Source organism: Gobius niger (assembly GCF_951799975.1).
Source record: "Gobius niger genome assembly, chromosome: 13".
Lineage (NCBI taxonomy): Eukaryota > Metazoa > Chordata > Actinopteri > Gobiiformes > Gobiidae > Gobius > Gobius niger.
Window position 1 is genome coordinate 26,478,436 of NC_136864.1, and position 20,666 is coordinate 26,499,101.

The 20,666-nt window shown below is 41.6% G+C and overlaps 2 protein-coding genes across 4 annotated transcripts; both read right to left on the minus strand.

Annotated features, from left to right (window-relative positions):
• Nucleotides 1-744: 744 nt before the first annotated feature.
• On the minus strand, nt 745-14,474 carry LOC306972632 (kinesin-associated protein 3-like). The gene is made up of 20 exons (XM_079569298.1): nt 14,322-14,474; nt 12,330-12,461; nt 11,779-11,936; nt 11,623-11,684; nt 11,409-11,550; nt 11,209-11,308; nt 10,973-11,112; nt 10,157-10,255; nt 9,905-10,083; nt 9,657-9,819; nt 7,952-8,052; nt 7,760-7,872; nt 7,585-7,693; nt 5,393-5,558; nt 5,043-5,168; nt 3,630-3,728; nt 3,442-3,527; nt 3,198-3,354; nt 3,021-3,108; nt 745-1,758 (listed from the first exon to the last, which is right to left on the minus strand). The coding sequence occupies exons 1-20, from the start codon at nt 14,348-14,350 to the stop codon at nt 1,656-1,658; spliced, it is 2,352 nt and encodes a 783-aa protein (XP_079425424.1). The 5' UTR covers nt 14,351-14,474; the 3' UTR covers nt 745-1,655.
• A 643-nt stretch (nt 14,475-15,117) lies between these two features.
• LOC306972540 (phosducin-like) lies at nt 15,118-20,145 on the minus strand. Of its 3 annotated transcripts, none has more exons than XM_079569206.1 (6): nt 20,043-20,145; nt 17,914-17,963; nt 16,127-16,257; nt 15,789-16,008; nt 15,540-15,652; nt 15,118-15,399 (listed from the first exon to the last, which is right to left on the minus strand). In XM_079569206.1, exons 2-6 carry the CDS (start codon nt 17,960-17,962, stop codon nt 15,211-15,213), a joined length of 702 nt encoding a protein of 233 aa, XP_079425332.1. In that variant the 5' UTR covers nt 17,963; nt 20,043-20,145; the 3' UTR covers nt 15,118-15,210. The 3 variants fall into 3 exon arrangements, with proteins under 3 accessions (XP_079425332.1, XP_079425333.1, XP_079425331.1); XM_079569207.1 differs by lacking the exon at nt 20,043-20,145 and adding an exon at nt 19,357-19,531; XM_079569205.1 differs by lacking the exon at nt 20,043-20,145 and having other exon boundaries at nt 17,914-18,239.
• Nucleotides 20,146-20,666: the final 521 nt, after the last annotated feature.

Genomic DNA, 20,666 nt, shown 5'->3' on the forward strand with positions numbered 1-20,666 from the left:
AGGACTCGGACCCAGAGCCTCACGGCACAAAAGAGACCTGTTTGATGCTCTGCATCTTAACCACAGAAGCACAAACTTACTGGTGGTGGCAGTATAGCTCAGCGGTGTCGGAGGCGGCGTAGGAAGATTGAGGCACTGGGTTCAAACCCTCACTCGAGACCAGGAACTAGGTCCCTGTGACTGTGGGTCCAAACCACCTGCACACAGCAGGGTCCCTGTGACTACAGGAGCACAGCAAAATGGAGCACAGTTATGTGAGTTTTTATTAAAGTATGATCATAAAAAGATTGCAGCCGACAGGACAACCACTCAGGCGGGACTTGAACCTTTGGTGATTATGTGTGCAATATAAAAGACTAACAATTAAAGATTACAAGATTAAATGTGTATGATGGTCCACTGGATAGAGCACTGGGGCAGAAGACCTGTCATAGTTTGCAATGTTGAGGATAATATAATTCACTTGAGTGAAAAATGGACAAAAGTAACTTAATCGGAATGAACAGAAAGTCAGCAACAAATCAGTGCAGGATTTGAACCTCCAGATGAGGAAGAGACTTTCAATGTGCCACCACTGGACCCCCCTACAGCACACTCCATCCTCACAACACGGGCCATTTGAGATGAAGAGGTTTATGCAGGCGTTTAGAGTGCAATACCAATGCGGGAGTGCAGCTCAGGGTGTTAAGTAATTAAGTAACCTTTTTATTGAACAAATGAGTTTAAGCATATTTGAATGTCCATTTTTATTTAAAATGCCTTGATTTTTTGACGTCATACAGTAAGACAAACGAGGTAAATAAAACTTTAATAGAAAACTCATATTATAAACAATGATCTACATAAACATGCTGTGTACAGTGTGCAAAAAAGCCTAAAATAACCTACGTGATAATGGAGATAAAAAGGTAGTTGAGTGAATGGCACAGTACAGTAGGCTGCAGTAGTGCTGGAAAGTAAACATTCGTTAGAGTATGGACAGTACAATGTAGCTGCGCGTTAGTGGTTTAAGAATGTCATGATATTTACAAATATATGTTTGCAAAATAATAAATAAAAAAAGATTACAATTCAGTGTTGCTTTTTTTCACAATTTTACATCCAGAAGTAGATACCGAGTAGTCTTTTAAGAAGGTCTGAGCTTGGATCATAAAGTTTTGAGCTGCAGAGTTGTTTTAGTGAAGAAAAGTCAAGGTTATGGTGATAGAAGCATTATCAAGCGTCATGTACATTGCTAGCTTTCTGTGCACTATCGCTAATACTGCTATGGCTAAGTTGACACACGTAATGTTAGCGCTGCTGCTGAAGAAGCTTCTGATTTTAGAAGCAGAATTAGAACCGTATTGACATATTCGTCCGTGTTGTTAGGGCAACTTTCACTTTGTGACGTGTGGAGCTGCACAAATCACATGCAATCGAAGCGGAATCACAATTTCACTGATCACAAAAAGCACATCGCAGAAGAGTTGTTTTGGTCAAATAAATGAAAGAAACCTGCTGATCCTGGAGCTGAGATCTCTCCACACATGTTTTGAAATGCATGTCGTGTTCTCAAAGTGAATCCTCATTGTTAGACATAAATATTGCAAAAGATATTTCATTATTTCGAAAGCCTCAGCGCTGAGTGTGTAGAGACAATCGGAGACGGGGAACTCCTATGAGAAGTTGTAGAAAGGCTGCTCGTCCGGTCTGAAGCCGTACGCCGTCACTGGTCGCCCCGGAGACGAGGTGGTCTGGTCAAACGCCTCTGGCACGTCTCTGGAGGAGGAGGAGGAGTCACAGAAATCAGAGAAACACCATTAGCTGTTTCAGGGTTTCTGCAGGTGGCAGCAAGAACAAATTAATGCTTTTTAATGCCATTCAATGCCTAAAGTATATTTTTTAATGCAACAAATGCAAACATTCAATCGAAAATAGGTATGTGGAGAAATTTCCATATGAAAAACCACTCATTTGGACACAACGGGAAACTTTTGAGCAATCTTTTTTGAAACATTTCAGTCAAAACTGCAGAAGAATTTATTTCAGACCATAGTTTTTGTGTTTTTGTCAAATGTATACAGTAAAAATTGTTGAGCGATGTCATTGAGCAGGTTCTGGTTTAAAGAGAAATTATATTTTCTAAGAAATTTTGATTGTTGATTGAATTGGAATCAAACTATCAATCAAAACAATGTTTTTTTGTTTTTTTTATTATCACTTTAAAGGGGGGGTATTATGCAAACTCGACTTTTTCAAGCTTTACATCATGTTTTTATGTCATTCCCTCATTAAAAACATGCCTGAAGTGTTGCCTTGGCACATTCACGTATTTTTGAGTAATCTGTAAAAACTCTGATGGCGGCCATTTTAGGGATAGGTTTGCCTGAGTCCTCCTAGGAACGCCCCCACCTCCTGGAGACGCCTCCGAGCTTTCGTCACCAGCCGAGTAACCAACCACTGCCCCTCAGCAGAACCTCCTCCCCACTGATGCCACAGACAGCGTGTGGAGGGGGCGTGTCTGAAAGGGTCAGAGGTTCTTAAAGAGACAGAGGCCTATTTCAAGACATTCACTACAGCCATTTTGAGAGAGTCATTTTACACAAGGCAGTTATTCTAATTTACTGCATTTACAGACCAACAGATGGTTTGGTCATCATTGTAGTGTGATATAGACTGGTGCTATGGGATTGAAAAAAGCATAATACCCCCTCTTTAAAGCCTTAATTTTGGCATAATTCATTTAATGAATTTTGATGCTTTTTTATGCCCCACGGAAACCTTGCTTTCTGACCCTTCTGTTAGACCTGTTTGCACTGTTCTATCTCCACACAAATGAACGGAGAAGCCTGCCTCTATGTTAAAGCATGGCGAGGTATGACATCACTTTGTGGTTCTCCATCATTCATAAGCTTAGTGGACATGGGTTGTACATCTGACTTCACAAAACGCTGCTTCTGCTTTTTATTTCCATGTGAGAAATGTGGTAAATGGACGGTTACCGTGGGCAACACAAATGTCATTGACGAGATCTGACTCACCCTGGTCCAAGGTGCAGGTCTCCATTGGACGGCTGAAAATCTCCAAAGAAATCCGGGCTGACAGATCCGTCCCCTGGGGTTATTCCATCTGCAGACGCAGGAAACACAGGTTTTCACTAAAGTACCACAGGTTTTTAAGGATATGACATGAACTACATTTGAACTCCTCTTCAGTACCTGCGCTGTAGAAGAGGTCCGTCCGGTCGTTGTCGTTGTCATAGAGATAGGGCTCAGACTCGTCCACCTGCCGACTCTCCACCATCTCCAGCCACTGGTTGTTGTGGAAGCGGAACTTCTCGGACTGGATCTTCCTGCCCCACTCCTCGTCGTACTCCTGCGGGGGTGAAAGCAGCGTGTAAAGGGTGTGTCGAAGCGCTGGGATGTGAAAGCGTGCGAGCTGTGGCGGTCGGTTGGAACTCACGGCGATGATGTCCAGGGTGTTGTCGCACACTTTCCTGATCTCGGTGTTCTTGTCGTGCATCAGGTCGATCAGGTACGCGGGGGCCTCTGAGACCACGGTTAGGGAACAAGTTCAAGGAGATATTACACAAAGAACGAGCCAAAAAAGAACGTTTGAGAAGCACAGGACGAGATGACAGTGAAGGATACGCGTGTCTTTGATGATGACGTCTCGCGTGGCCTGGTGGAAAACCATCTGGTAGAAGACGTACACAATCTGACACACAAACTCGTCGTCTTCTTGTTGAGCTGCAGAAAAGAATATTAAAAAAAACCCATTAGTTACAAGCAGTGGTGGAAAGAATACAGAAACATTTTAGTCAAGTAAAAGTACGATTACATGGCTAAAATTGTACTCAATAACAAGTACAAGTACTGCTGTAAAAATGGACTCAAGTACGAGTACAAATTACTTGGAAAATGGTAGTCAGTCAGTCTTTTACACAAACAGACATGGCTTGAATCCAGTTATATCCTAAAATAGTCTTGTTAATGATCATATTTGTCCTTGTGTTTAGTCTCCTCGTGTTGTCGATACTACAGCCCGCTGTGTTAGACTGTCTGGACTTCATTTATCTGGGGAGACCCCAGTGTTACCTACGAGACTCAACAAAGCTCATAACCTATATATCCTCAGTGGTTACCACTTCAGTGCACCCTTACCGTGAAATCGATTCAGAAAAATGGACGTTGACGCTCACAGAGAAGTGATTTGTGTTTGGTCCCAGGTTGATTCAGCCGAACTGTTAGCAAACAGATGTTTGTGGGCGTGTCCTTCTGGGTCACCATGATGTAACCAGTCAATGAAACTTGCATTTCTTAAGCGATCTGTCTGATAATTCCTCCTCATTATGCCTAATGAGTGTAGCTGGCGGCTTCCTTTAGACCAGTGCAAGTTCAGTGATCATTTGTGATGACAGGAAGTATGACATGAAGAATATATATAATATTCATGTAAATGACAAATGTTACTTTGGCCATGCCTTTTCTGGTGTCAGTTGGTGCGACAGCTAAGGTCATGGACTTTAATGCCAGAGTTCGCTGGTTTGAAGCCAGGAGTATCACTGCCACAGGCGCCCCGCTGTGGATGTTTGTAGAGTCTCGTTTTTGTCTTGTACAATTCACAACAATGCACATTTTTAACACAAAGAGGAATATCAGTGGGTGTCCCGCAGAGAGTGGCGTGAGTGCTTGTACAATTTGCACTGCTGCTGAGACAGAATCAACCTGGGACATGCACGTCTGCTTTCAACCAAACACTGTGAGCGTTAATGTCCATTTTGCTCCATCGATGTCACGGTGAGGGTATATACGGATATGCTGTTTGAGACGACTGCACTGTGCTCAGTAACAGACATGATTCCAGATGTAGCAAATTACAATTACATGACTAAAGTTGTACTCAATTACAAGTAAAAGTACTGGCCGGAAAATGTACTCAAAAAAGAGCAATTACCCAAAACGTGTACTCAATTACAGTAAGGTGAGTACATGTACTTCATTACTTTCCACCACTGGTTAATAGTTAATAGCATCTTTTTAACTATTACTTCTCCGCTTTACCGTTCAGTAACTCGATCAGCGCTGGGATGATGCCAGACTTGGCCAACATGGCGGCACAAGCGTCGTCCATAGAAACGGTCCCGATCATGATCACCACCTCCAGGATCAGGTCGTCGTCCGCTGAGCCTAAAGCACAGTTTGAGTTTTCAGTCATAAAAGTAAGCAGCGTTTCAAACCAAACACATGTAGCAGCAAGTCAAACTGTCCACTTTACAATCTCCAAAATACAACATGTTAAAGGCCATAAACACAAACGTCATATTTACACGACACAAATGAAGTGCAGCGTTCCAAAATCATGGCTGGTACAAAAGGTGCTGTAAACCACAGTGAGAGACTCGTCCAACTACCTGGTTTGAGTCGGTCCTTGAGGAAGGGCACCAGGTTGTATTCCTTTAGCACCAGCTCCCAGTCCAGGTCGGGGACAGTGAGGTTGGCCAGAGTCCCCAGACACTCCACCACCCACTCCTCCTCCTCCTCCGCCCGGATCTCCGCCGCCAAGTCCCCCACGTAGTCCTGACACACACGAGACCCGTCATGTTACGTTATTCTGAGGACCCATCGCAGCGTCCAACACCTGTTCATCTGTGGGGCAGCCCGACCCACAGGGCGCCGCACCCCGACATATGTTGTTGTATCTGCTCTATAATCCTAATGTATTATGTGATCATGTGTCTGGATGAAAAGAGCAGAGTTAATTCAGGAACAAAGATTGTGTGTGTTTGTGTATATGGGGACATGAGTGATGTGTGAGCTGCTGTGTGTAAGGGGTGTTTGCGTGCGTTTGTTTGTTTGTTTTGTATTTTTTCCTTCCATGCCTGAACTGCTCGATCTGTTTCAGTGGTTTGCTGTCTTTGGAGATTTTGAGAACCCTTTGGAAAACGAGATGGCGCATCACAAGGGGTTATCCTCTCAAATGAAAAAATAAATAAATAAATAGGATGACACAGGTTATATTGGCCAGAAAAAAACGTTAACCTTCATTCATATATTATATACAACTGCAGCTGCTTAATTCTAGTCAAGGGACAGATTCTCTTCTTTCTGGATCCTTGTTTTAGCCCAGGCTCCAGGCTACACTGCAAAAAGTATTTAACTAGATCAGTATAAACATCTCAATTTGAGCATAATAATCCAAATTTTTGTTGTTTTGACTAGTTAAGAAGTTCTTGGGCGTTTGTCCTAGATTATTTCACTTGTTCTGAGATGTTTCTGACTCGTTTCGATACATTTCGTCCTTATTTCAGGTCATTTTCTTTGCCAATGGGGTAAGAAAATTGGTCTTATCTCATTGGCAATTTTACTTTCTTATTTCAAGATTCAAGCGAGATTTACCTTAGAACTGGTCTGAAATGTCCTCAAACAAGCAAAGTAAACTTGGTCCGATCAGGAAAAGTGTCTAAATGAGTGAAAACCGCTCAAAACAAGATACATTTCCTCAATTCCAGTCATTTAAGCCAATGCTTGATATTTACTTTTTGTAGTGTAATTAGGAAGCACCAATGTGCACCGTTTTTACTATTATAAATATATCTATTTCTAACATGAATTAAACATAGCCTGAGAGGAACAATGCAAAGTCTGAGGCACTCTGATAGCTACGATAAAAGTCCTTTATTGAGCGAGTGTCCCTCGCTCAATGATTTCAAGGGTTTTGTCCTCGAAGAGCGCCTGATCATTTTGAACAACTCTGGACCCACTGATGCACTCATCCCTATCTTGCTTTGCATAAATGAAACACATTCAGCTCAAAATCATAATAATAATTATCAGTATGATGCAGAATATGTAAAAAAGTGCAAAACAGAAAGACCAATGTCGTCCTCTCTCTTCTGCCTGTCTGTCCTCCTCTTTCCTCTAAGGACAGGGGGAAATGGGAAGAGGCTAAATGCTTAAATACCTTTGTTTCAAGTCAAATTGAATTATTGACCAGTTCTGAAACGCAGATCAGTCTCTTTCACGAATTATCGCATGCGCATTTACACAGCCTGGTTCTCGGATTGAAGACTTTAACAGTATATCCATGGTCCATCCATACTCCAAACTCAGAGAAATGCTAAAATCTAAGCTGTTTCCATGGGAACTCGCTCTGCTTTGTCAAACATGCTCCACAGAGCGAGAGAGACATTTTGGCTCTACAGCTGTTCACTGTGTAACGCCACCCCCCCCTAGCCCTCAGACTGCTGTGTGCGCTCTGAACTTCACAGCAGCCTGGGGACCATGGACCAGATGTTCCCATGGATTTGGGACCAATCACAGAACGAGGAGGGACGACAAGACGATGATGCGCTATTCGACATATGGAAGTTTGTAGTTTGATAAAAGTGGATCCGACGTGACAGCAGCAGACGCGACGCCATCTTTCGATCGAGCTTTAGACCGTATGCTAAATAGTTTCGCTCGAAGGTTTACAGCGGGTATGTCTTACGTCATCTGATACAATTGATATGATTGGCTGTGGCCGGTTGAGAACCCCCGGCCTATTACTTGAAATCTAAATGGAGGGTTATCTACATCAACTGTCCTTTTAGCGGCGCCTTACAATAAACAGAGCTTTGGTGGGGCCGTCGTGCTGAGAGATGTTCCTGATCTTCTTCATCAGGAGGCAGTCCTTCATCTTCAGCGCTCTCTTCATCAGCATCTTCAGCCCGCTCCCTAAAGACATAAAGACCTCTTTTAGGCTCCGCTCTGCAGTCAGTGGCCGTGCCGCCCGTCACTGACCTTCACACATGAGCTGAGCGTTCTTCTTGTTGGCCGCCAGGTTGATGCAGATGGAGATGAGCTCGATCTCAAACTCCTCCTCTCCGTGTTCGTACAGCATCTGCATCAGCTGCACACACACAAGCCTGTCACTTCCCCACACAAACCAAAGGAAAGGCCTTGGAAGTAGTTAGCAGTAGTAATAGTACCTGGGGAATGCAGTCGGTGTGCACAAACATCCCCTTGAAGCGGTCGTCCATGCTGATGTGGTACAGGATGCGCATGGCCACCTGCCGGTTGTTCTCGTCTCCTGCAGCAGTGAAAGTCACGTGTTTGTAGAGGGAAAATATCAGTGTTTGAATCACCACGACTGTGAAGAAGCACTCACACTAACCCTTCATATTTGTGGAAAACTGCATACAAGAATGAATTGGCGATAAATTAAATATGAATGCATCTTTGTCCATGTTCTATGAAGCGCTTTACCTCAGGGTTCAGTTCTACTGTACTGTCACAAGATGGCAGTATCACACTCTGCAACAGTGATCATATAGCACTAAGTCAAAAATACTGTGTAGCTAATTTAACACCTTAACTCCCGCCTGAACCGAGCACATTTTCTCCAGCTTGGCTTTACCCCAGTCCAAAAGCTTCTGGAAAAAAGCTGTGACAATAGCAACAAAACTGAGACGAAAACAATGATGGAAATGTGACAAAATATGACAAAAAATTACAAAAATGTGACAAAAATGTGATAAAAATTTGACCAAAAAATGTCAAAAAACGGACAAAAAAAATTTAAAAAAAAATGTGACAAAAAATGAAAAAGAGGCAAAAATGTGACCAAAAAATTGACAATAATGTGACAAAATGTGGCAAAAAAAGACAAAAAATTTACGAAAAAAATGTGACAAAAAATGACAAAAAAAGGACAAAAATGTGACAAAAAAAATGTACAAAAATGTGATTAAAATTTTTGTGACAAAAATTTGACAAAAAAATAATAATACAAAAAAAAGACAAAAATGTGAGAAAAAATTTGAGAAAAATTGACAAAAAAGTTACAAAAATGAGTTAAATACCCAACAAAAAAATGATGGAAAAACATCTGATGACGTGAGGAAAAAGATCCTCTCGGTTCAGGCGGGAGTTAGGAGGTTAAGGTTCATACAGTTCCATACTTTTCAATGCCATTTTAATAATTACTTTATTTCGCCACAAATGTATAAGAAAATTTGCACATTTTTTTTTTCTTCAGATTTGCAAACATTTCATCAAACAGAGGAAAGAGAAATGGACAAAATAGGACTTTTAGCAAAAAAACGTCCTCAGTTTAAACACGAACTATGTTTTAGACCAACATTTTGTTATTTTATATGAACTTATACAGTCAAAATTGTTGAGCCTTCATCATTTTCCACTAAATTTAGATTTAATGGCAGTTTGAATCTTATTGAATGTTTTAATATTATTTAAGGCCTTGATTGTGGCAAAATTCATTGAATGACTTTTAATGCGCTGCAGAAACTCTAATTATGACACTCAGAAATGCACTTTGAACTAGTTGCTGTACTTAAAGAGCTTAAATCAAGACATGATTCATATTTGTTAGGCATACAGTAGCTTAAGAGAAAAAAGCTTCTGAAATGCAACACAGAACGGATGAAAAAAGGGACAAAATCGAAAGAGATCAGTTTAGATCCGTTTTGTGAGTTTCAAATATGGCGTTACCTTGGCCTACAGGCTGCAAGAAGCTTTTAGATTTGGGTAAAGCTGAACTGGAGAACATGTGCTCAGTGAAGGCGGGGGGTAAGGGGTTCACAAGTCTATTCAGTGCTTTTTGAGGGGCTAAGATCATTATTTGATACTCATTTGCAACATGCACATTGTGTAAAATCCTAACACGGCTCTTACCCAGCAGCGCCGTGAGCTTCGGCAGCAGGCCCACCTCCACCATCTTGGCGCGGAGCCCGGAGTCGAAGGACAGGTTGAGCAGCAGCCGGAGCGTGAGGTTCAGGAGGTCCTCGTGCTCACAGGGGAGGAGGCGAGACAGCTTCTCCACCGTGTCCAGCTCGGCCTGGCCATCGCCGAGACACAGTATTTATAAAACAAACACGCTCAGATAAACAGAACGCGTTCCTTAAAGAAAAGCTCCTCCTCACCATGTCATTCTTGTTCTCCAGGAAGATGGAGAGCTTCTTGAGGAAGGACACCACCAGCACCAGCAGCTCCTCGTCGTTGCGCTCCAGCACTTTGACCAGCAGCCCCACGATGTTCTTGTTCCTCATCTTCAGCTCGGTGCGCGTGTCCTCCGCCAGGTTCAGCAGCAGATACAGAGACACTGCGGACAAAGTGGCACGTGTTGAAACTACAGATCTAAAATAACCTCTTTGTGTTCGTTCGAAAGCAAATACCTCTCAGCAGCTGCTCCTGTTTGGCCAAAAGACTCTGGTATTTCCTCAGGGCTTTGTCTTGGTCCCTTCGAAGTGAACCGTTGTCCGGGGCCGATTCACGTGCGACAAAACCGTTAAGGAGCATTTTGAGCAGGCAGGAAGCGAATATCTGGCTCCAGTCAATGAAGAAAAACATTTAAGCCACATAAACAAACTGTGTCATTCAAATTGTAGAGTTGTGTGCGCAGGGAATCATTTCAGTGGAGGCTACATGGGCAGAACGATTTCTAACTGCTATTTCTAGAAAAACCTGAACCGTAACCAGGAAAGTCCCACTAAAGGGATTTAAAAACTGCCCTTAAGCCCTTCTCACTAAAAGCTGATCAACTACAGTTTGACCTACATTATTAAATCAATATTAAAAGCTAACTGTTTGGCTTCTCTGATAGGCCTCAACTAAAAGCCATTCAATTCATATTTTTTTCCCCCTTTCCTGATTGTACACAGTTTGGAGTTTTTACTTTTTCCCCCTTTGTTTTTGTTGATTGTATTTTCCCCTGTTTTCGTACTTGTGCGTGACAGTATTCTGAAAAAGAACGTATTACAGAGAATACAGATGTTATTACAACTGGTGAAAGATGCCTATGAAATTGGTATAAAGCAAAGACGTTTGCTGTGAAGCTTAAAGATACCTGACTTTTCCTGTTCATTCCCTCCTGCCTATCTGCATTCTTGAGGCAAATACATTTTATTCATGCCCCATATACGAATTTCAATGGTGGCAAAGTGAAGCAGACCCCCCATTCATTCAAACAACCCTATATTAACCAAAAACACAAGTCTGAAGGATATAAGCCTTGTTCTTCTTGCGCAGCTCCTCTCTCCACACGTCGTGCCTCTTCAGCTCGTGTTCGACGACGCTCATGCACAACGCTCCCACTTTGTAGTGACTGACGACGCCGTGGAATTGCGAGAAACTGAGCGGAGGGGGGAAAAAAACGGTTTGTATTACGAAAACAATAACAGAAAGTAAGTAAGTGTGTTTGATTTTACAAAGCGCACTGGTGTCTGACCTGGAGAAGCAGAAGAAAATGTAGATGATGATTGTAGCCAGTTCTACACTTTGCTTCCAGTCTTCTCTCAAAACCCTGGCCAGAGCCCCGAGAGCCGCCTCTGCACAAAGGATCAACAGGACCAGTATGTTAGTTGACGTTAAGCAGTATTACCTAAATAAATGTGCCCTTTTTGAAGCATATTACAAAATAGATCGTACCATTGTGAAGCAGTTCCTCGAGGTTGTCCGGGTTGCGGGCCAGCTGTAGGATGAGGGCGGAGCCTCGAATTTTCTCTGGGATGCCTTCATAAAGCAGCTCAACATACTCCTCCACCTTCGTTATACTGGCTTCTTCATTCAGCTACAAAGACAGAAGAAAATGGATAAATAAATACTGAACAAAACAAGATAAAAGCATTGATCCATGGGTTACCTCCATCCCCTCGAACGGTGTCAGCTCTCTGGGCTTGGCCGGCCTTTTTTCTTTCTTTTCCACTGATGATGAACAAACACAAATGATAAGAATTAAAAACACTTCCCAAGCCCGATAACATTCACGGACTCTCTGGATTTCAAAGCAGCGCCTGACCTCGCCCCTCCACTGGCGAGCTCTTGCGGTTCTGCAGATAGTAGAGGAGCTGCTCCACCTGCGGCAGGCGGGAGGCGGGGATCAGCTTGCACTCCTCCACCACCTTCTTGGCCAGCGCCCCCACATCTGTGCTCGGGCTCAGGCTCTTCACGCGGATGCTTCAAACACAGAGGCACACGGGGCATTCATGACACAAACGGCTAACTTTGGCCACTTGTCTCTATACTTCATTTCAGCTTTCAGAATCTATTTTTTTTTTCCTTCTGTCAGAGTGTCAGTAATTCAGTAGCCACACAATAATATGTTAATTTGCTATGAAAACAAGTAATGTGTGATAATGTGTGTACTCCACCAGGAATAAAGATGAGTGGATTTTATCAAGCACTATTCTGATTGCACTAAAATAGATTATGTGCAAATAAAGTCCTCAATTTATGACACAACCCTCCATCAGGCATCATGTTTAAATTAAACTTCAAGAAAACCAAAAAACACTGGAAAGGGCAAACAATAACGAGAGGGAGCGGCATTAATACTGTGGGAAGCCTTACATTTTCTGCCCTTCCTTGCGTTCGCCCAACACGGGCCCTCCCCCCTCTCCCAGGATGGACGCCTCCACCTCATAGTGCACCACGAGGGCCTTCTCTGTGGGGTGCACATCCAGATTGCCCGCGGTCACTTTGCTGTAAGGGAAACAAGGCAGACAAGTGAGATACTGTATTGGACACAAACGTAAACAATACGATGGTTGAAACTGTTTGTGCAGCCTGCTGTGGCACATTCGATTCGATTCAATTCCAACAAATTGTGGACAAAAACGCAACACCACACCATCTGTGATAAAGTGGATGTTAAAAAGCACTTACGCAAGGACTTTCTCATCTGTAACTTCACGCCTTTAAGATAATTTCATCTTCCCCTTGTTTCATTGTCCACAGTAACAGATATTTTGACCAGGGCCTAAACTTCACCATGCCTCCCCTTATAAGGCTGGGGACATTCTCACTGGGCAAATATACAGAGCAGCCAAAGATGTCTACTCAAGTAAGAGTAATGTTACTTTGAATTATTTTTACTCAAGTACAATTAAAAGATAGTGGCCGAAATATAAACAAAGTAAAGACTACGACTAAGAAATGTTTTTAAAAAAGTACTTGGAGCAAATGTTACTCGAGTACTGATTTATTTTCAATGACGCCACAAATTGTGTGAAACAAAACATGAAATCATGTGGAAATCGTGACACATCCAACGAAAAACTTCAAGAAAAAGGCATGAAAAAAAGAAATAACTTATTATATATATAACTTATTTACTCACTCTGGAAAAGGGACCAATTATTTCAGAGGTAATTCATTAGATTTTTACTCAAGTAGAAGTAAAAAGTACCAGTTCGGGAAAGTCCACAGTTACCATGGAGATCCGCCATCTTTGCAGCTGTTAGCATACATTTCCATAGACTAACATTAGCTAAAAACAGTATAAAAAGTGGAGAAAATAGCCGTGGAACGACTCCGTTAGCTGCTGAGCTACTTCTGGTAAATACATCTAACTCACTGTGGTCTCCAAGTGTTTTAATGTGAACAATAACTCCAGTATTTTAACTTTTAAAATCTCCATTCATTTACAATTGCTGCTAATCCCATAATGCTTAGCGATATGACGTCACAAAAACGACTCTAAAAAGTACAATTTAGTGAAAAAGTAGAAGTAACTGAGTAAATGTAACTGAGTACTACCCGCCTCTGCAAATACATCATAGCATTCAAAAACACACTGAATGACACAACTGACGACACAACACGCGCACATCCAGACCATAGACTGTAAAAAGATCCGGACACCAATTTTAAATACGTTTTTCATGACAGTAAAGAGACGAGAAAGATGGAGACACGCCCAGGTGGCTAGCTCTGTTTTTAAAGGGCTGCTGCTGCCATAGCTACCGCACATGCTAACTGCTAAGTGGCTAGCGAAACTGAACTAACGGCTCGACACATCAACTCCCATGATCTGTTTAATAAAGGGTTTATAACGAGGAGCGTGCTCAGCCCACACTGTAAAAAGCGAGTAGTCCACACATCAATAAACTGGCACAAAAGGCAAAATGTTGAATACAAGCTAATCCATTACCATTATAGCAAATACATCAGGTGTTACCGTTAATGATTATGTATCGTGACGTTTCGCTGCTGCATAAATGCTTCGTTGTCTTGTAATAGCTTGTAAAACAATTATTACACAATAAAATATAACAAAATGCTAATATAGAAAACATAGTATTTTATTCAGCTTGAGAATGTGAAGTATTTATAATAAATGCAGGAATGAGTCATGACGAGCATATTACGCAGGCTAGCTTATATATAGCTACATAGTCACATTCTTTTTTTGGTAATTTTGTTTTATTTTGTATTTAGGTGAATACATTTTTCGAGAATTATTGATATAACAATATATTAACAGTGCAGCTAACCGCCGTAGCCTGTGAAGCTAGCAGTAAAAGCAACATATAAGCAGACATTTGCGGAACGTAACAGTACCGTTTGAGGTAGCGTGCATCATCCTGCATCTTCCCTCGATAAAATGACCAGATTTCAGCCAAAACGACACGGCAACATCAAACGGATTCCCGAAAACACATCCAGAGGAAAAATGTGTGTGCGTAATGCCAAGCCCTGAAGAAACAGACTACAAACATGGCGGCCGCGTGTTCTTCTTCTACTGCATTGTAAGACCTCTCAGAGTTTCACGACTGCCGCTCAGTGGCGGTGCAAGGAAAGGCCTCCTACGTGAAAAAGTAGAACGCTGAACATTTGCTTGTTTTAACATTTATTTCACGTCAACATTATTTAATAACAGGAAGATCCACTGTGTAATTTATCATGTAATACAGCCTACAGCTTTTTAATAAAACAAGATGAATTTATTGGCTATAGGTCACTATGAATTTTATATTATACATTCCACAATAGCACAGTCAATTAAAATCAATATTAAGTAATTATTGCAGATGCAAGAAGTTGTATGCAAGGATTAAGAAAACCTAGTATTAGTTCATTAAAGCTAGGGTACCTGTTGTTGAAAAGTAAATCTGTTTTAACCACCTCAGGGTGAGTTGTAAACACAGCAAAAAAAACAGATATTGTTGATCCACTGCTCAAAGCTGTACACCGGGGTGAAACGAGCGTATAAACAATTTGCTAGAACAATTTGGACATGCAGGAGGCATTGCGAGTGCTAGAGTTTGGGCCAAATAAAAAAATGTCAAAGTTTGTGTGGGAAAAATCAGGTACCCCAGCTTTAATTGTGAAAACAAATAGCAAATCGGTAGTCCATTTATCAATTAATCAACAAATAAATAAAAATTGTGCGGTACAAAAAAAACTACAACTGGTCAGCGAAACAATCTCGTGAGCCTTTGCAACGTGTTTATTCGACCTGGTCAGCCTCATCGTGGTCCTCCATGCAGGCAGTGAACTCCTTTTCTGGCAGCAGGCCGTACTCGTTGAGATGGGCCTCCACGTCAGTAGCGAAGAACTCCTCACTGAAGTGTTTCGTAATTGCCAGGAAGTTGCCCAGCAGCTCTCCAGCCTTGTACACCAGCAAGGTAGGAAGCACCTGTCATGGAAAAGAAACGTTTTATACTGTATCGCATTCATTTGAGGAGTCTATACTGTATGTAGAATGTGGATGGTTTACACTAAACATTCATTTGAAAGATGTCATGGACACTAATGTCAATGTTTGCCTCTCCTGACCTCAGAGGAGAAGCGCTCAGCAGCCCCTGTTGCCACAGCATCGATGCGGCAGAACTTCACCGTGGGATACTCCGCTGCCAGACAGTCCAGGCACGAGTTCATCTGCTCACACTCTGAAAAAACACACAAATATGTACATGTCAATTAATACGGACATCTTTAACATGTATGCTTCTGTAAATCCATCTTTCAGTGCTACTGGTGTAATGTGTCAGGAGCAATTGAGCAATCTTTAAACTGCAGTGGGACCTTTGATTCCCTGCTGGTAGATGTGCACGATGACTGGAGTGAGCCGGTGCTCTTTCTCGATGACCTCCAGGAAGGCCTCTCCGCTCTCCAGCTCATGCACCGTCTCGAACTTGGGGCCGAAGCTCAGGCGCTCGTGCATCTCCTGCATGCACTGCTTCCTGTAGCGCTTCAGGCAGTGCTCATCCTCATCCTGGATCATCTCGTACTCCTGCACGCTCATCTGCGGCACAAAAGACTTCATGAGTAGGTTATAGTGCTTCAAAATGTTATTTCTTTTACGTCTGACCAAGGCCATTTGAGCTTGAGCTCCATGTGTTGTGTCAGGAATAGTAGTTTACCTTCCTGTTGGCTTTGTCGTCTTCTCGTGGAGTGGACATCTGCCTCAGAAGTTCCCTCTTCTTCTGTGGGAGACTCTGGTCCACACTGTCCAATTTGAACCTTCTCCAGTCAGTTATGACCCCTTTAGGACCTGTGGAAGCAATATCATTTCTTCAACAATGGTCAGACAAACCAATGTCTCCTCATAGGCTCTACTGCAACTGAGCTGTTTGTTCAAAGACAAAGACAAAATACAGGTCTTCAATCAAGTTAAAGATCATGTAAATATGTTCATTAAACTTATGTTGTTTTTTTCTTTTCTTTTTTTTTTGCCTTTTGAAGATTTGCCGTTAGTGTTTAATTTTCAAGCAAAAACTGATTTTACTGTTTATTGTAATGTTTTCCTCTCCAAAGCAGAGCCTCTTTGTGAAGAGTGAGCCGTGCTGCCCTGGAGTGAAGCGTTTAAACTTTGTGTTCGGATGTATGACTCATTTTAAATGATCTGCAATTGTAAACTGAAACTAGGACTAGTGGCATAGAATTATAAGATAACGTTCATAAATTTTTAAACATAGCTGTGTGATAGTTTCGTGACAGAGAAGTAATGGATACTACTTTTCTTGCAAAACTGCTGTGCGTCAGTTTTCCTTTTTTGTAATGCGGACCATGATGGGCATTCCTTCTTTTTACTTTGGCATTTTTTTTGACCAGCATAATCTGAAGTTAACTGTTGGTGCATTTTTATAATGATTTTTATTCGTATAAATCTGCATCCACACATCCTCCTGTTGAGAGCTGCATCCCTGTAGCAGACTGCATATGTATCCAGAGGACAACATTGCTCATATGGGATTGCCTAATTGACAGTAGACACCGACCATCTGTCATATTACTATCATTTTGTTTCTGTATTACTAAGCTTGGTCTCTACAGCCCATACATTACTGTATGGTGGATCTCAGTCTGGTCTGTCAGCCCTCCATCTTGAGTGTTAGTGACTGTGGCAGACCTTCTGTCAGTTTACCCCAGGGCAGCTTCGACTATTGGCAACAATAGTAGCATATCACCACCGAGTACTAAGTAAATTAATCTTGACTTCTCTGCAGTGCTTTGGGAACTTTTCAAGCTTGTACACACTGGAAAAAGGAATTAACTAGATCAGAATAAACATCTCAATTTGAGCGTAATAATCCAAATTTTAGTTGTTTTGACTGGTTAAGTTGTTCTTAGGCATTTGTCCTAGATTATTTCACTTGTTCTGAGATGTTTCTGACTCGTTTCGATACATTTCGTTCTTATTTCAGGTCATTTTCTTTGCCAATGGGGTAAGAAAATTGGTCTTGTCTCATTGGCAATTTGACTTTCTTGTTTCAAGCGAGATGTGCCTTAGAACTGGTCTGAAATGTCCTCAAACAAGCAAAGTAAACTTGGTCCCATCAGGCCGCTCAACCGCTCAAAACAAGATACATTTCCTCAGTTCAAGTCATTTAAGACATTGCTTGATATTTACTTTTTGCAGTGCTAGTGTAATCATTTGTACTATTATATAAGTGCATTATGTTTTTTTATTTATTTGTTTTTTGGTGCATGGAGAAAGCCCGAGTTTGCTCAATTAAAGTTTGAGTTAAAATGGCCAGATGATGATGAAGCAACAATATCTGACTGAACGTCGTCTGTCCACACATCCTGTAAATGATTGTGTTTCAGGACATCTACTCCTTTAAGTCTAGCATTATACAATTATATTCTTGCATGCAACGTTATTTTGCTTTTTGTCAGACCCGTCTACTTTTCTCGTGGCTCTTACCTGTGAAGTTCGAGGGTAAATCCTGTTCCTCCTGGTTTGGGGCAGACATCCTGAAATGACAAATGTACAGAGAGTGATGAGCGTCAGGTAGACTCTGCACTGCACCTGCTGAATGTAAGTGCTGCTGTCAGGAACACTCAGTATAAACCACTCCATAATTATCATCAGATTAAGTCCAGATTACCGTCCATATGACGCGCTCACATGATTATGATGCCATGTAATCTTTCTCCATCTTTATTGTATATTAAGAGGGCAAGCTACATTCATTTGGATGCATCTAACAACAAGAATCTACAGCTTTATCTTATATCTTCCCTAAGAAGTTACCACACAAAGAGCTTTCAATTCTGGAAACAAATGTACTTGATTTAGATTGGAGTATACTGTAATTCACATGTGTCAAGGTCAAGGCCCGCGGGCTGCATGCGGCCGTTATTTATGGATTTATATTGCTTCTACGTTACTTTTTTATTCTATAATACATTTTCACGATTTTTTTAAGACTACACCAAAATAGAACTAATCAAGCACAACAACTGTAGGTTAAAGGGACTATACAAAATTATGTATTTTCCTTCCCCTACATCTTCCCGCTATGTCCAAATATGTAGAATGAGACCTGTTCACCACAACTGCCTCTAAAATCCTGCACTGTCACTCAAAAAAGTTGTTACTTCGGGTCTGAAGTGCCGTCATGCACAAGCTTAATATAGAAACTGCAGTTACGTGTAAGACCTGAGGTGGCAGTAGTGAGAATAAAAATGATCAACTTGCATCTAGTCCCTTCAACTTACAAAAAAAATATATATATATCTGTAAGAGACCATGCAATTTGTTTTTGTCATGTTGACGAATGTGTCAGAGTCCAATGAAGACCAGGGAAGACATTTTCTTCTTGGACATTGTTAACTGGGAGTCGAATCTTTGGGATCCGTTCACTTCAAAGAGCCATTCAAAAGACTGGCTCTTTTTAACATGAAATTTGAATAACGGCAGCCAGATGACTGACGATATCTAAGACACAATCAATGAAAGGCACTTTTACATTTAAATCATCTAAAATTAAAATGGGACCGATATTTAAGCGTCATGACTACTAAAACAAGGCTGAAACTGTAACTTCTTGTGTATAATAAAAATATGATCTCGGAGATTCTTTGTCTAATGCTGAATAAGATTAAAATATAAGACCATTTTACTTGCTTAGAATCCACTTTTTGCCGTGTAGTGGGTCAGTAAAACAAGAGAATGTCCGTCGAAGTTCTGACCTCCCATGACGACCGGGATGCAGCATTTGTCCAAGTGAGTGAGTCGTTTTCATTCAAAACTGTTGTACAAACGCAGATGAAATATTTGGGATTTTATCTTACAGCATTTATAGTGACGGCTTCTAAGTAGTTTTTTTTATCACTTTTGAGGTGGTCATTCAAACATGGAAACCTTCTTCACGCTCGAAGAATTCTTCTCGCTCGATGGACAAGAGCTGGTTCAGCCGGGAGACGGGCCGCTGTTGGACCCACTTCCTCTCCCCACGCCTGAGTCGCTTTTTGTGCCCGTCCCTGTGCAAGAGGGTGAACTCGAGGCAGAACCAAGTAAGAGTCCAATAAGGGCTGATGTCATTGTTATTCTATTACTATGAGTTTATTTGATATGGACATAAGCGTTGGACAAACCAGAGGCTAAGAGACACATATCACAAAACACTGCATAATACAAAATACAAAATACAATACACAGTACAATATTTAAAAAGGTTAACAATACACATCATCATACATTTCATACAGCGCTACCATGTGTGCAGCTTTGTACCTCTCTAAAAACTGTTCACGTTAGTCTGCAGTGCATGTGACAGGTTTTAATGCTTTTGAAAACATTCCTTATTTAGAAGGATAGCATCAGTTGCATAATTATTATTTTATTTCAGTGAAGCAGCAAATTAGTGAAGCAATGTTGAGCAGAAACAATCTTTAGGAAAATCTTCTATATAATTGTGTTGACTATGTTTTAGCAAAAGTTGTGTCTCATGTGTCATTATGCACTTTAAGGCAGGGGGACTATATGTTTGTGATTTTGCCATATTGGTAAAAACGAACAATATGATGGCTTCTAACATGGTGTCTTACCGCTCTTACTCTTTTTTTAGTTGTCGATTTAAGTAAGTACCCCTTCCCAATGGCCGACTGGGAGTTGGAGCCATTCGGAGACCAGGAACTGTCTTTCTGCCCTTCGGAAGAGATCAAATCTGATCCAGAAACAAGTAAGCCATATTAGTAAAAACTAAGAAGATGTTTGCTATCGTAATTTACAGCATATTATGTTATGATGGCTTCTAACATGTTCTCTTTTTTGAGGTGGCGATTCAAACGTGGACACTTTCTTCAAGGTCAGCTGGGAGGACTTGTTTGACGACAGCTTCAGACGACAGCTGTTGGAAGATGAGGATACTGATGAAAAATCAACTTTGCAGCAAACAGTAGCCGGTCCACAGCCAGAGACCTCTTCCAGCGTTACCTCAGCCGGGGGCCCCACAGACTCGCCCACCCGCGGAGGGAGCCACTTTTGCACTGGACCCACACGAAAAGTCAAGGTCCCCCGCAGGAAGTCTGCAGGAGATAAAAAGAAGCAGCATGCGAATGCTAACGGCGACTAATCAAAGCTGGGACAGAAACTATGATTAAATCACCTAAAGTTCTAAAATAAAATCAACCACTGCTGGAGCGGCCAAGTATTTATATTTGTACCAGACA

What these genes read in the sequence shown, in the direction of transcription:
- LOC306972632 (XM_079569298.1), bottom strand. Translation starts at nt 14,350, where the DNA reads ATGCAGGATGATGCACGCTACCTCAAACG. An exon ending in GCTGATCGAGTTACTGAACG is followed by an intron (nt 3,729 to 5,042) that starts GTAAAGCGGAGA and finishes TCTTTTCTGCAG; the next exon opens with CTCAACAAGAAGACGACGAG. An exon ending in ACACCCTGGACATCATCGCC is followed by an intron (nt 3,355 to 3,441) that starts GTGAGTTCCAAC and finishes TCACCCCCGCAG; the next exon opens with GAGTACGACGAGGAGTGGGG.
- LOC306972540 (XM_079569206.1), bottom strand. Translation starts at nt 17,962, where the DNA reads ATGTCTGCCCCAAACCAGGAGGAACAGGATTTACCCTCGAACTTCACA. An exon ending in CTACCAGCAGGGAATCAAAG is followed by an intron (nt 15,653 to 15,788) that starts GTCCCACTGCAG and finishes GTGTTTTTTCAG; the next exon opens with AGTGTGAGCAGATGAACTCG. An exon ending in CTGAGCGCTTCTCCTCTGAG is followed by an intron (nt 15,400 to 15,539) that starts GTCAGGAGAGGC and finishes TTTCCATGACAG; the next exon opens with GTGCTTCCTACCTTGCTGGT.